Source organism: Branchiostoma floridae, unplaced genomic scaffold (assembly GCF_000003815.2).
Source record: "Branchiostoma floridae strain S238N-H82 unplaced genomic scaffold, Bfl_VNyyK Sc7u5tJ_1465, whole genome shotgun sequence".
In the NCBI taxonomy this organism is placed as follows: domain Eukaryota; kingdom Metazoa; phylum Chordata; class Leptocardii; order Amphioxiformes; family Branchiostomatidae; genus Branchiostoma; species Branchiostoma floridae.
The window spans coordinates 232,912-247,447 of record NW_023365724.1 but is presented as its reverse complement, the minus strand read 5'-3'; the positions used below and the strand labels follow the sequence as shown (position 1 = coordinate 247,447).

Sequence of the window (14,536 nt, the reverse complement as noted above, 5' to 3'; positions counted from 1 at the left end):
AAAAGCAATGCCTCTTCTTAGAAATAAACGCTACCATACCTATACATAAAAGGGGGAGGTCTCCATAGACCTATACTGATAAGAGTATGTAAAATGAGATCAATTGTAACGGAAGGGCAATGAAAATATATCATCTCCTATTGGTAATTTCCACCTTAGAGAACCACGAAAATAAAAAAAAAGGCGAAGGTCAACTGATTGTATGTGAACGTATGGTCGGTTCAAAGCCTGTAGATGTTTTCTGTACATAAGCAATACCCGTTTCATATACGGCGCATATGAGGATGCTTAAAGGTTATGTAAAGATATTACATGTATTTAATCTGCCTTAACGAATACGGAAAGGTTACGGAAATGTAAAACCATGGTTTCCGTGGTCTTTACGATACCGTAAACTCTGCGGAAATATTTTCCCACCTTTAGGCTACATTTAAGTATCTCGGAAAGTATGCTTAAATATTCGTTTTCGTGCTGTGGTAACAGCAACTGTTACTCAAGCAACTGGATAGGATTTAGAAATGGTCAGATGTTCCAGACATTACTCACTGTCTCCAGTCAGTGTACATAGAGTTAATAGAGAATCAGGATTAAAAGCAAAAATCTGAATGAATATGTTACAAATTCTCATCCATTCACTTACAATAGACTTTCTGAAACATCTGTTTCCAAATTCTATCAAGTTGCTTGAGTAACTGTAGAAAAGAAAAATGTCTTGGTGTTGGCTGAAATATATGTATTTGGTCATCCCTCCCCATTGTTTTTTTTCTGATTGTTGTAAACACTGTCAACTTCTGACATCAACATCACAGTACTGGCATCATAACAGCATCATAAACTGACTAAACAGTTTCTTACTGGCTAAAGGAGGTTGCTGCTTCTCCTCCCTGACTCTGCTGAGAGTAGGAAAGGGAACAGGCTGGAATGAGAACAAGAACACAAACACAACACAACAGAGCAAGGAAAAGCAAAGGTTAAGAAAAGGTCAAAAGGTGAATATGTTGATTAAAGAATTAATAAAAGTAAACTATGGAAATATATGGAAGTTTGTGTAGTTGGGTCAACTTGTTAGAAATCTCTGAATAGTCGTTGACAAAGTAGGAGGAAAATAAATGCAACGATCGGGTGTAACTGGGGTGCAAAAGAGAATTGGTATCCGTGTGTTCCCAACTAGAAAGTTGAACGTTTTTTATTTTCGGAAATGACCGACAAGGAATGGACAACTTACCTTCATCTTTCGCTCAACAGTTCTCCCATCTTCTTTTGACAACGTTGCCATCTTTCCTCACGTCGACACAGTCGCGTACACTTCGGAAGTTCAGAAAACAAACTGTCGCAAATTCTCGACTTGTCAGAACGTCAGACCTAGAAAGTACGGGGCGTACAAAAAAAGTCAAAATCTGTTAGATATTTCTTAGTGTCTTCGATTTATCCACAGCTACAATACGTTAATATGCCTGCAGATATTTCAACATATCGGATATATCAACATTTACAAACAAAACTTACTCCCTTCTACTAGGTGTAGAATTGACCTTGAAAAGTTAGTCCCGAACAGCAGAATGAATTTGTTCCTGCTTTACACATGTGTGTAGCCAAAACCTTCGGACTTTTAAGAGCTCTTACTACATTTGTGGTGTGTACACAACAGCTAGACGTAAAAACTAGGCAAAGACTTGTGACTTTTTACTAGTATTTCAACCCATTTTCTTCGTTTTAAAAAGAGAAAACAAATTTTCTTACCTAGTTCACGGACTGGAACTTGTCATCTGTGTGGAACCCGTGTCCATGACAACCAGGGTAAACAGGAAGAAAATCGAACACAAGGAGGAATGATCCTGGATTGTCTCTGTTAGAACACTGTGTTAGAACTAAAAGAAATTGTCCCAAACAAATATTGCGTTGGCTTATTTCTAAGATATAAGCCCCTCTTTAGACTTTAGACTGTTGTTTGTGAACGGGCAGAGATAATCTACTTGACTTGATCTTTTTGATTGTACACATAAGAACATGTTAGCCTTTTTTTAATACAACGATCGTTTCATCATTCCTGTTCGGTACCGCGGATGACCACAAGAATAACAACCGGGTTGTGGCGGTGAATAAACTTGGTACTATCTCCCCATTATACGACAATTCGATAATGTAAACAAACAACTTTTGGTCTATTCCCCCAGCAAGCTATCTGCAAAATAGTCAAGCCGCTCCGCGTTCATGGAATGGACTACTTTCTCTCGCGGAATGGCTAGATAAAGCAATACTCTGTATAATCCATTGAACTATTATAATGTAATGAACTATGAGTCAGTGGATGAGTCACTTATCACCATTGTTACGCTAAAATTCGTTTTTTTTTCCAATTTACAAAAAACCAAACCTTGATACCTGCCGCCAACTCCGGAAAAGGCAAAGATGGGCGATATCCTTGGTGCTGATTCGTCATCTCAGTGTTACACCTGCTGCTCTTGAGAAAGACGCTGGGTGGCGCTTTTTCACCAATGTGTATCTTCACCATATTCATAAGATGATGCTATTTACACTGCTCCAAGACATGAAAATATTGAGCATTCTTCCATCCTTTCCACGTAGAGCTATGTAAAAGTGTATGTACTTTGATTAACATACGTACTTTTGCATTATCGAGAACAAAAAGGACCTTTAAAGTGATAAACCGTTACAACATGGAAACGCCTCGGCTAGGATCAAAACAATGCTTTAGTGCTCCGGCCATATTTAATAACAGAACGATTTTCAGTACATAAGTGCCATTTACGAAGATTAGAAACTGTGTTTTTGTTTAGCGGGTTTATCACGTTGGCGGCGTCTCTCCATCCTTTTCTTCATAATGGGAATATCATGAAAAGCGTACAAGTACATGTATGACTGAAAAGACGACAAATACACAAAGATTAAAAATGATTCGCTTTTTATCAACAAAATTCATCAAGAGTTCTGTAAAATCGATAGGCCATATGGCACAATGATGCCACCACAGATTCAGTGATGTACCAGTTTTTAGTTGTTTATATTCACGGTGTAACTATTACAAAGTTAGATTTCGTGCGCAGTAGTGGCAGAGTGTTGTTCTGTATAACTGTCAGGAATGGACTCTCTCAGCCGACACCCCTGTGTAAAAAGAAGCAGTCCGAAACATCAAAAAGGTCCTTGCATAATCACCCTAGTCTAAAAAAAATAAATGTAAAAATGCACCCTATGCAAGACTGGATTCGTCCAGTGCACCCATCTAAAATAGTAAAATAGACACGTCCGTTTTCAGTTGGACCATAGTGTGGTCGGTGTGTATGTGGGTCACCAGCATAACACTTGAGAAGTTGTACAGCGAGCTTCATGATATTTAGTCGGTTTGTGGCGATTGTAGAAAGAAAGGTCAAGTTTTAAACGGGTTGACCTGGCGTTTTCCTGCGGTACTGCAGCAGGCTAAATATTTGTGTGTGTTTGTGCACAACACATACTCGAGGGGATGAGAATGAATCTTCATCATGATAATAGTGTTTTATGGATAAGTAGATAAGAGGTCGTGAATCGAAAAGGAAGATCAAGTTTGAAAATAGTTTTACCTGGCGTTTTCCTACGGTGCTGCAGTGAGCTTTGTACTTTCGTGCGTTTGCTTGTGGATATCATACAGTAGTGGCGAGATATTGGACATTGTGAATATCTTCATGATATTTTGTAGCTATGTAGAAGTTGTAAAAAGGGAGGTCAAGTTTGAAAATGGCATTTTCCAAGGGTACTGCAGCAAGCTTTGTATTTTCAAGTGTACGTTTGGCTATGGACTCGAGAAGCTTAGATGATTAATGGATCTTCATCATATTTTGTACGTTAGTAGCGGTTGTGAAAAAGAAGGACAAGTTCAAAAATGGTTCACCTGGCATTTTCCGTTGGTCCTGCAGCAGGCTATTATGTATGCGTGTTTGTCTGTGTACAACATAACTTCAGAAGTTGTTAATGATTCTACATGATATCTAGTGAATGGGTAGGGGTCACTAGTGGGCCTCCTAGCAAGTACATACGGTACTGCAATGCAGATTCAAATTTTAAGGGAAAACTTTGTGGAAACACTAGGTTCGTAATTTTTGAGTAGTGGATAGCTTTTGGGACTGGGAGTAAGTAATGGAAGTTTGGAACTGCAGCAGGTATTTTTGTTGCTAGCTTTGTAAGGGAATAAGTCAAACAGCTGTGGGGTTCATGAATTTGCATTGTTTTTGGCAGGCAGAAACCTGAGGTAAGGTACAAAAAAACCTAGCCTCCATAACAGGCTCTCTTGGCCTTTTCTCTCTTTTTTTGCTCCTAATACACTTCAGCAGTCTGACGCATTTTATTTTATTTAAGGAACCTCCAGAGAAATAAGATTTACTTTTCTACATCAAATATGATCAACACTAGTTAGAATTGTACCGGTCATGAAGCTCAGAGAACAAGAAATACAGCACAGCCTTGTACACACTACACACATGTATTGTCAGACTGCATCTCCCCTTCACAGACAATGCTTATGAAAGACATAAAATTGTTGGGCATGAAAATAGAGTCTCTCTCATGTTAAAAATGTTTGATAAAATTGGCCATACAAATATTATATTTTTCATTTCTTTTTTTATACAATTATTTCAGATCTCTCCTTGTTTACAAATAAGACCGCTGGAAAACACATTGCAGTATATTATATGATACCATCACTTTGACAGCATATATGTTTACAGATCATTTACATTATTAAATATATATTATACACTATTATGTTCTTAATCCTCTTTCACACTGTTGCAACAGCATAACATCCTCTTTGCTTTTTTCAACCATTTGGCTAATCCCTTACTCTCTACTCGTGGGCTCAAGTCTTGTTCAGTGTCAGCTGTCTGTCTGTCTACCTCGGCATCCATGGGTAAGGGGCAGCGGGCCAGGAAGCACTCAGGCAGGAAAGAGTCCTCTTTGTATTCCACGTCTGCTGGCAGCCCTTCCTCCTTGTCATTCATTGGTGAGGGGCAGCGGGCCAGGAAGCACTCAGACAGGAAAGAGTCCTCGTGGCATTCCATGGCAGCTGGCAGCCCTTCCTCCTTGTCATTCATTGGTGAGGGGCAGCGAGCCAGGAAGCACTCAGGCAGGAAAGAGTCCTCTTTGCATTCCATGTCAGGTGGCAGCATCTCTTCCTTGTCATTCATTGGTGAGGGGCAGCGGGCCAGGAAGCACTCAGGCAGGAAAGAGTCCTCTTTGCGTTCCATGTCTGCTGGCAGCCCTTCCTCCTTGTTATTCATTGGAGAGGGGCAGCGGGCCAGGAAGCACTCAGGCAGGAAAGAGTCCTCTTTGTGTTCCATGTCTGCTGGCAGCCCTTCCTCCTTGTCATTCATTGGTGAGGGGCAGCGGGCCAGGAAGCACTCAGGCAGGAAAGAGTCCTCTTTGTGTTCCATGTCTGCTGGCAGCCCTTCCTCCTTGTCATTCATTGGAGAGGGGCAGCGGGCCAGGAAGCACTCAGGCAGGAAAGAGTCCTCTTTCTGTTCCATGTCTGCTGGCAGCATCTCTTCCTCATCAATGGGCGAGGCGCTGTGAGCCAGGAAGCACTCAGGCAGGAACGAGTGGTCTTGTTGTTCTGTGTTATCTGGCAGACTCTCTTCCTCAGACTGTTGTAACTGGGCTGTCAGCTTGGTGTTTTCACTGTAGGGAAACATAAAATGCAATAAAATTAATCATACTCATTCTGACGAATTCAAATCTCAACAACACAAAGAAATCAAAGTTAACATCCCAATTCAAAAGTAGTCAAGTCACAACAATGGCAAGAGCAAAATTGAAATGAGTACAAAGCACACCAAGATGTGAGCCTGGATTTGCAGTGATGCCACAGATACATGAACAGGACCAGGAAAGAATGTATGGACAAAATAATAGTGACTGTCCTATATTTCTCATATTGAGTCAACTCACTTCCGCTGCTCCTCCAAAAGGACCTCCAGTTCTGCGATCCTGTATGCAATCGCTTCTGCCTCTTCAAGTGAGACGTGGGCTCTGGCTTCATATCTACTGCTGAAACTGAAAATAATTAAAACATCAAATGTAACCATAACTATGATTTTATTTATTTATTTCTGTGTTCTTTTACCAGGGTAAGCTCCCATCAGTAACTGACACTGCTTTTCATGGAGGCCCAGGATACATACAAATAACACATACATACAATACAATAATTACATAATACAACAATGTACAACAAAAGCAAAACCACTTATATATATATCCACTTATTATTTTACCTTTAGCCAAGCTGTTATATTAATTTAAAAGCAACTAAATAAAAAATATGAATGTTTCATGTTATGGAATAAAAAGTGCTCCCGAGGTGTTGCCAAAAAGACACAGAAGATAACTCACCAGGACCCTCCTGTCTTTAAAACGGTGACCCGAGCCTTCAAGTCATCTATCAGGATGTGCTTCTGGGCACTCCTGTTGTAGATAATAAAGATTGGAATGTAAACTGGTGCACAGACAGCATTCACAGCAAAGACAGATACTGCTAATACCAAAAGAACACTTGAAGTTTGAGAAAATAGTCAACAGGTGACGGTACATATAGCAAATATGTTCAACACTACAAGCAGTATGCACACATTAACAGGGTACAGACAATACAGGACAGTTAAGGGGCTATGGAGACTACAGAAAGTACAGACAGTAAAATTGGGTACAGACAGTACTTGGGGGAAGCTGTACTGAGTATCAGTAGATAAATTATGGACATTTAACTTAGGGGCTTATTAACAGACAGTAGGCCTTGTTTGGACAACACGGGGGTACACGTGCTAAAGACAGCACTGATATATTTGAATGGTGTACACTGTCTGACACTCCAGGGGACGTGGACATTACTGGGGTATGGACACAACAGATGGTACAGACATTACAGGGGGTATGAACAGTAAACAGGTATCAATACTACAATACATCATAAACTTCCGTTAACAAAAGCAAGCAAATACATTCACAAAACAGTGCTTCTTTGAAGATACAATCAGTGCAAAAAAAGTTTTAATTTCTTCTTAAAGTTTTCAAACAAAATTAGTTTTTGAACAATGTTTTTATAAGTAACAAAACTGAAAAGTACTAAAAGAGGTCAAAATAATTACAAACCTCTTTTTTTCCTCCTGTAGGTCACAGATGGCCCTAATAGATTAAGAGATGATGAAGTGCACATAATAAATTATGATGTGTTTATAAAGACACGTATATTGATATCCCTTTTTATATTTCTCTGTTCAGATGTAAGGTTTCCTCAACTAATAGATAAGGTGCATCTACTCTAACTTACTAACGATTATGAATTGCTTTACATAAATAGCCATTTGTTTTGAATGTCCCATTCTCAATTAAATTTCTTTTCAAGAAAAATCACCTTATGCAAAATGAGTTTTCAATTCTATCAGTCTACACTTAATAAGTTATCTAGGAAAAATGTCAAACAACTACTCACATTTCTAGGTCTTCATGGGCCTGAGAGAGCTCCCTGCGTTAAAAAAAAAGTCATACAGTTTAGTATAGAAAAAATATTTATTGCAATAGATACGAAAATTATCATGGTATTTGGTATGTAACAAACTTAACATTAAGTGTCTTATAATTACAATAATTACAACAAGGTCTGAAAAGATGGACCAAAACTGAAAAGTTGGAAATTCATATTTTTACCTTTTGTGTTGCACCTTTGCATCTTCTGCTTGTCTGTGATGATGAAATGTACAATGTGCATTAAAATAAATTGTAACGAATATACAAAATTGCTTATTGTGTCAGATCATAGTATTACCATTCCAGTCATAGTTCTAAAACTTCATTAATACTTTTCAAGAAGCAGGGTTGGACAAGTCCACTAGCCCTATTGTCCAGGACAAGTGAAAGTGCTGATCAGGCAAGTGCATGACCTACCCCAGTTGCCCGATCGATTGTGAGATTATCATATACTTGTTATATTTCAGCCATACCATAGGTATGGTGAAATATATTGTATTCGTAATGTTTCTTTCTTTCTCCTGTCAAATCTTCAGAACACGGTATCTCCGTTGTTCCTCAACCGAATGACTTGAAATTTGGCACAAGGGTAGAGTGGGCCAATACCCTCGGACGTTTTTTTCATTTTTCCCATATCTGTCTCTAAAATGATTTTATTAAGGTTTGTGGGTCATCTTAAGACCAAAACTGTATATTTGGGCCCCCTGTACCCTGGTATTATAACCGAATGAGCTGAAATTTGGTGTAGATAGGCATTAGATAGTTGGTAAAATGATCCAAGTAAAAGTTTTGACATAAACTACTTTAAAATGATTAATTTTGGCACTTTTCTGATGGGAAATTTGTTTTCTTTTGGCCTCCTGACGTGACCTTCCGTGACCCCGCACGGAGCCCACACCTGTGCGCGAAGAGGGCAAAGGCTAATTAATATTCATAAGCGGGGCCTCACGATTCCGTATACTCCTATACTGCAGTGTTCCCGCCAGAATTTTTTACAGCGTCGGCACACGGGGCCCGGGGTCCACCGAAGAACGCCGAAGGCCCCGGCCCGGCAGGGTCCAGGGGCAGAGCCCCGTTGGGGGAAACTCTTGCACTTTGGGCTATTCAGAAGGCTTATTGTATCAGTTTTTAGGGGCATTTCTGTGATGCGATGGTATATTTTCCCTGCGCTGTTAGCTCCGTACGTTTTTAGAAGGTTTCGTTTATCACAGAACTGCTGTTGTTTCAGAAATCTCACGGACTTATGCTTACAAACACGTAAATTGCTAACTTGCAACCAGCGCTTTACTATATACAGTAAATTTCAGCACTTTTCTGAGGGAAAATTGGTTTTCTTTCGGCCTTTTGCCGTGACGTCACCCCGCAGAGCCCCGCACGTGCAAGTTAAATGAATTTAACGAGCCAGCCAATCAGCGAAAAGGAAGACGAAGTCTAATTAATATTCAATAGCGGGGCCTTCCAACCCCGTGTAACTATATAGAAACACGTGCATATCTTGACAACACAGCGGACGAATGTCACGTTACGCCCGGTTTTATATACATGTATATAATTATAAAATAGTTTTTTTGCGAGGATTTGGAGTTAACGACAAGGTCATTTGGACGGTAGCAGAAGGTACGCGTTCCTTGAACGTCAGAGTACATGTCTTTGTCGATGAATTTGCCAACATTCCGCGTAGCAATATCAATCATTTTTGGCAGATTTGACTTTGGCAGGGTATTAAGTTGAGACAATCGAGAAAATGTTACTTGGCGGAAATCGCGGGGAAATTGGCCAGTTTAGATTTGATAAGTATGTTTAACAATGGCGAGAATGATTATTTCCTCATCAATATTTATCGTTAGAATGTTTTGAACTGTAAATCTAAACAATTGTGTTACCTGTGCAATGTTTATATGAATAAACATACATTTTGCCAGCACGATGTTGCAGCAACATGATAACTTTATGTCTGTATTATGCCACTTTTATTGTTGAAGGCGCGTAAGCAAATGAACAAGCATGACAAAAGAAATGTTATGATACTATTTATTCGGTAACATTCACTTTTACTCACGATTCTAATTTGCAATGCCTGCAAACTCCGATCGGAATCACCCGGACCTTGTACGATTTAAAATGCATTTAACGTGAAATTGGAATTTATGACGAATCCGACACGTTAGTTCAAGGAGCTTTGATCAGATAAAAGCTCCTTGGTTGGTTCAGATTCTTTTCTCAGTAGTCACGCTTCCTATTTTCATAGTTTAAAAACTATCGACAAAGGAAGCGTTAAAGAATGTTTTTCTCCTGGTGCAAATTGCAAACACACGTCACCCACCACTCGTCTCCGATGTGACGAAGCCATTCGCGCCATTTTTATTGGATTTTAGACGGACTCGACAGTCGAGCCGTCCACCGCGGCCTTGGCATCGTTTCCTCGCGATCGGTGTCAGCCCTGACTGCACCGCTGCCCCTTTTCGTTGTCCCTCAACTTAGTTGTAGTAGAAGCAATAGTTTCCGCGTCGTCCACTTGTTGACAGGTCGACGCCTTAGCGAGATACTTGTGTATGTTATCCAGTCCCAAACATCGCAGTTTCTCGGTTTATTTTCGCAAAGTTTCGTGCCTCTTCTTGATTGACGTTATGTTACCGCCTTTGTTGGAGCCGCTGCTGGCTGTGATTGGTCGCAAGTTAATTCGATTTTTCGCATAAAGTGGCACGCCCTGTCTAATCGGTATATCTAAAGACTGCAGCCAAGGCTGTTGTCATGGTAACGACACGTATAACAACATTTCCCACATGCGAATCGGGTTGGGCAAATGCATGTCTTGTAAAATTAGCGTAGCGGATCCGCTGCAAGTATAAACTTCGACCCCTATATGTTGTTTTTGGTAAGTTTTTGTCGACACATCTTGGCTTCCGGGTATCGCTCCGAGGACGCAAACAGTGAAGCACCCCGGGCAGCTTGACCGATACTGTCATCGCTACGGGCTTTCGAAATTCATTAGGATATTGGGAGATTTTAGGTCCTACAATTTTCTTGCAAATCAGATATGTTAGACCAGATGGTACATTTTTACTTCCTGTATACTGTATAGGTGTAGTTCCCGGGGAAAATTTTGTTTGGAAATACGGCGTCGTTGAAAATAGTCTCTTAACTATACGTTTCAATGGGGGCGAGAAACTGGGGTGTGCCCCTAAATGTTCCATTTTCGAGCAGGGGTTATTTGAGACAGTTAAATGTTGTATGGGAAAAGCTATGGCTGAAATATGCTGTATTTGCTCCTAAGCAAATGTCGGCCTTTCTAGTTACATTTTAGTCATGACATTAAGCAATGGTCAACATAGAAAAATAAAGGCAATAAAAAAAAAGAATTCCATTGCTGTGAGTAAAGATGCATATAATTTATAATAAAAGTGACATTTTGAATTTTGGAGAAGTGAACAATTGGTTTGGGCAAGTAATTTTTTTAGAAAACCTGTCCAACCATGAGAAGGTCTATCTTATCAACACTGGATAAAGAAGAGCAAGGGGCCAGTTCCTGGCCTAAGCACTTCAACAGTAGAAACAGAACCAAATGATGAAGACACTGAAAGACTCACAGCTTCTCATCAGTTAGCAGCATCTGCAGTTCTGCATTATGGAAGGACGTCCTGACCAGGTCATCCTCAGCAACTTCAGCTTGCCTGTTTTTGAGAGAATACAAAACAATTAATTCTGTCGATGACTTTACAAAAAAACATGTTTCTCGTGATACATTGTTTCATGCCCCTCCCTCTCTCTCCCTCACTCTTTCTCTCTCTCTCTCTCTAATGTTAAGCTAGCACCTTGTACTCACAAAGGTGGTGTGTTACACATACTCTCTTACCTTCTAGATGTTAGTTTGAATAAGGCAATAAGAAATTAAAAGTGATCTGTCAACAACAGAATCCAAAATAATAAAGGAAAATCCATTTTATTCCTTTTTTTTTCGACTTGATAATCAGAAAACGCAGTGCGAAATTTTTTGAAAATCAAGCCATATTGGATTAGAATGCAACTTTTCAAGACACTCAAGTCCTGGGAATAGTGACTTGTGGGGGCGATTGCCCCGTACAAAGTCTGAATTGTCCAGTCGTGTCGTCTTGATTTCACAAAAGTGAAGGATACTTGGGGGCGATCGCCCTGCCTGTAGTCCGGGGCGATCGCCCTGTCAGTACTTGGGGGCGATCACCCTGCTGATAGTTGGGGGCGATCGCCCTGCTAGTAGTTGGGGGCGATCGCCCTGACGGTAGCTCGGGGCGATCGCCCTTTCAGTACTTGGGGGCGATCGCCCTCCCTGTGGCTGGGGCATGCAAGTAGGTTTGCTCGATCGACCTGCCAGTAGCTGGGATAAATTTTAAATATAAGTATGCAAATATAATGAGCATGCAATCACACTCACACATACATACGCAAATTACGCACTCTTAGTCCATTGCAATTAGGTGTATTGATTGGCAAGGAAAAAGGGAAAACTATACAACTGAAGACGTAAAACTACTGGTTACAATATAAATGGTGCAATGTATAGAGCTAGAGGGATGGACCCTTTACAGTTCATATTTAGCTTGATTATACTTGTCATGGCTAATCATCGGTTGTATCTTCAGCAATGTCATGCCCTTGTTGAGCATTCGTCAGCAATGTAATTCAAGCTATTCGTTTGTTACTGATAGCTCTAATTACAAGTTTTAAATCCACATGGCCCTTATCAAACGATTCAAGTTCAGCTTGTGCTCGATACAATTCGATGTGTAAACGTTTGCGGTATAAACTCAGTAGTGAAGCAAAAACACGAAAGAAAGAACAATCAGAGACTACTGGCAACATATGTGGCATCACAACTTCCCGACATTTGGGATCACACATTGTATTACAAATTACAAGTTACAAATATCATATGGCAGGACCCTAGCGCAATATGAATAAGCAATTGAATCTATTGTTCGTGGACGAATGTAGTCAAACCGCAATCACATGTACTGTCGTAATATAAAGGTTGCAATGGGGACGGTTTTGGACAGTGCTCGAGAACGGAGCATCAGTCGCAGTGGGGAGGATTCAAGCGTGCAGGTGACGTGTTGGAGAATCTTGCTGCGCGGGGTCTCGGTCCATGAAAAAGGTTCCAATTCCTTCTAAACGGCACTCAAGACGGCACATCGTCAGCGAACGCACGTTTTGATCAAATGGCATCTTTGATGCGACCCACTGGAAGATCACAGTTCTCCTCTTTGTTTGACGTGGGAGTGTGGCAGTTGCAAGCGCCTCCGCAGTCACATGTCTCCTCGCCATGACCAGTCGAATCACCAGTTCCTTGTCTGGAATGGGCGTTGTTCTGAAAATTGAAGGGAAAAAATGCATCTTTTGTAACTGACAATGAATTCGAATTATCTGACTTAAGCTTCGTAAGGCTAGTTTCAAAGGATGTGTGAAACTGAGCGGCTGAATTTCGACACAACAACGATCTGTTGAGGAACGTGGGCGCTGAGACATCGGGACCATTATTGTTATGAATACATAATCACAATCCCCTAGACGTTAAATGTGCTAATATGGTGAACTAAATGCCAATATCACGTAAAAAAAATTATCCAGTTTTAATTCTCTGACAATGCTTAGGTTGTCTTTAGGTACTAGAGTCATTGTTTATGATTCTGATGCGGAGACAATGATCCCATGAATTAGTGCGCAGTAAGTGAAGTGAAGTACTTGGTGAAAGTGAGCCGTTTTTAATGCGTGCTAATGGGGGGGGGGGGGGCGTGAGGGCACGCGCCAACACCACGGGGTCCGCACTTCAGTACAGCCAAGGAAATTATCGTCAATTATCTGCTACGGGTTACTCTTACGTGAAAACTGACTGGGATGATAGTTTTACAACCTTTCCGAGCCAGAATCTGGGACAAACGCGGCGAGCCGCGCCAGTTCACAGCGGGGGCTTTCCCCAGAGATCGCTGGAATAGCATCCTCACACTCAGGGTTGACATCGCGGCAAAGCCTAACGATATCACCCCTGACAAATCAGCCAGGGTATTTGGGTATTTGGCTTCTTGTTGTCGGAAGCTCGGAAAGGCGCCATATAAGGCGACTCATTAATATTCAAGAGCAAGATAACAGTACCGGCGTAACGTTCTTTCAGCGTCCAGACGTCTTTATCAGGTACCAAATTTAACCAGCTAAACTCCGTCCCCAATCTTACCTAGTCTCCAATCAGACCCTACGGTGCCTTAGAAATAGAATCAAAGCTGGCAAGGGACTTAGTATAACGGCACCAGGTGCCCGTTTGACTCCCTTTGGCCGGCTATACTCCTTTGCCAGCTTTGATACTATCTCTTTAGGCACCGTAGGGTCTGCTTGGAGACTAAATCTTACCCACGCTTGCGCTTGTCACTTTAGACGGACAGAAATCGGCGTATAAAAATGTAGACAGAACTTGAACTTCGCGGTGGCCAATGACTCTTCCGACTAAACTTCTTCCCCAAGCTTGTGATACTATCTGAAACCACCATAAGATCGGCTTGGAAATTAGCGCTGTCTATCGTTCTGGCATGACAGGCGTGACGGCACGCACCAACACCAAGGTTTCCGCACTTCACTACTCTCTAAGCAGAGGTTAGGCTCATTTTCTTAAACTTTTTTTAGTCGTTTTTATGGGGCTCTCTATTTCGTATTGAGTATCTTGTTTTGATTAAAAATCAATATGGGTTTATGGTTAACAATTGTCAGCCAGTCATTCTAGTCAATTGTACATGTGTACAAAAATAAAGCTTGACTGATTGATTGAAAGGTGTCAGTGCGGGATGTGGTAATGGGGTATTTGACCCTGTGTCATAGAAACAAAAATTCATCCAAACTATTGATGGGGATGAAAATGAAAGCCACGATTGAAGTATATAATGCCACTCTCTAGTATAAAGATATTGTCAGGTGTGCGGAAAATACCTCTTTTGACGCTCAAATCGTCCCCGCTGTCGACGTCACTGTTGATGGATTTGGAGCCGTCGGTGTTGACTTGGATCGG

General features: G+C 40.9%; 1 protein-coding gene and 1 long non-coding RNA gene across 17 annotated transcripts in view; both read right to left on the bottom strand.

Annotated features, from left to right (window-relative positions):
* Positions 1–14,536, bottom strand: part of LOC118407778 — a 134,223-nt gene that overhangs the window by 29,338 nt on the left and 90,349 nt on the right. For 11 of the 16 annotated variants that reach the window (XM_035808295.1, XM_035808293.1, XM_035808299.1 and 8 more), the window contains one exon: positions 11,100–11,183. The exons of 3 other annotated variants lie outside the window; for them this stretch is intronic. In XM_035808295.1, coding sequence (XP_035664188.1) covers positions 11,100–11,183 — 84 coding nt within the window. Of the gene's footprint in view, positions 1–855; positions 894–1,225; positions 1,363–1,740; positions 2,131–11,099; positions 11,184–14,536 lie in introns of those variants that run through there. 2 more of the 16 variants (XM_035808303.1, XM_035808311.1) reach the window with 1 other exon arrangement.
* The window catches only part of LOC118407783, a 5,396-nt gene continuing 3,367 nt past the window's right edge, over positions 12,508–14,536 (bottom strand). The window contains exon 3 of the long non-coding RNA XR_004830190.1: positions 12,508–12,853. This is a non-coding gene — a long non-coding RNA (uncharacterized LOC118407783). The remainder of the gene's footprint in view (positions 12,854–14,536) is intronic.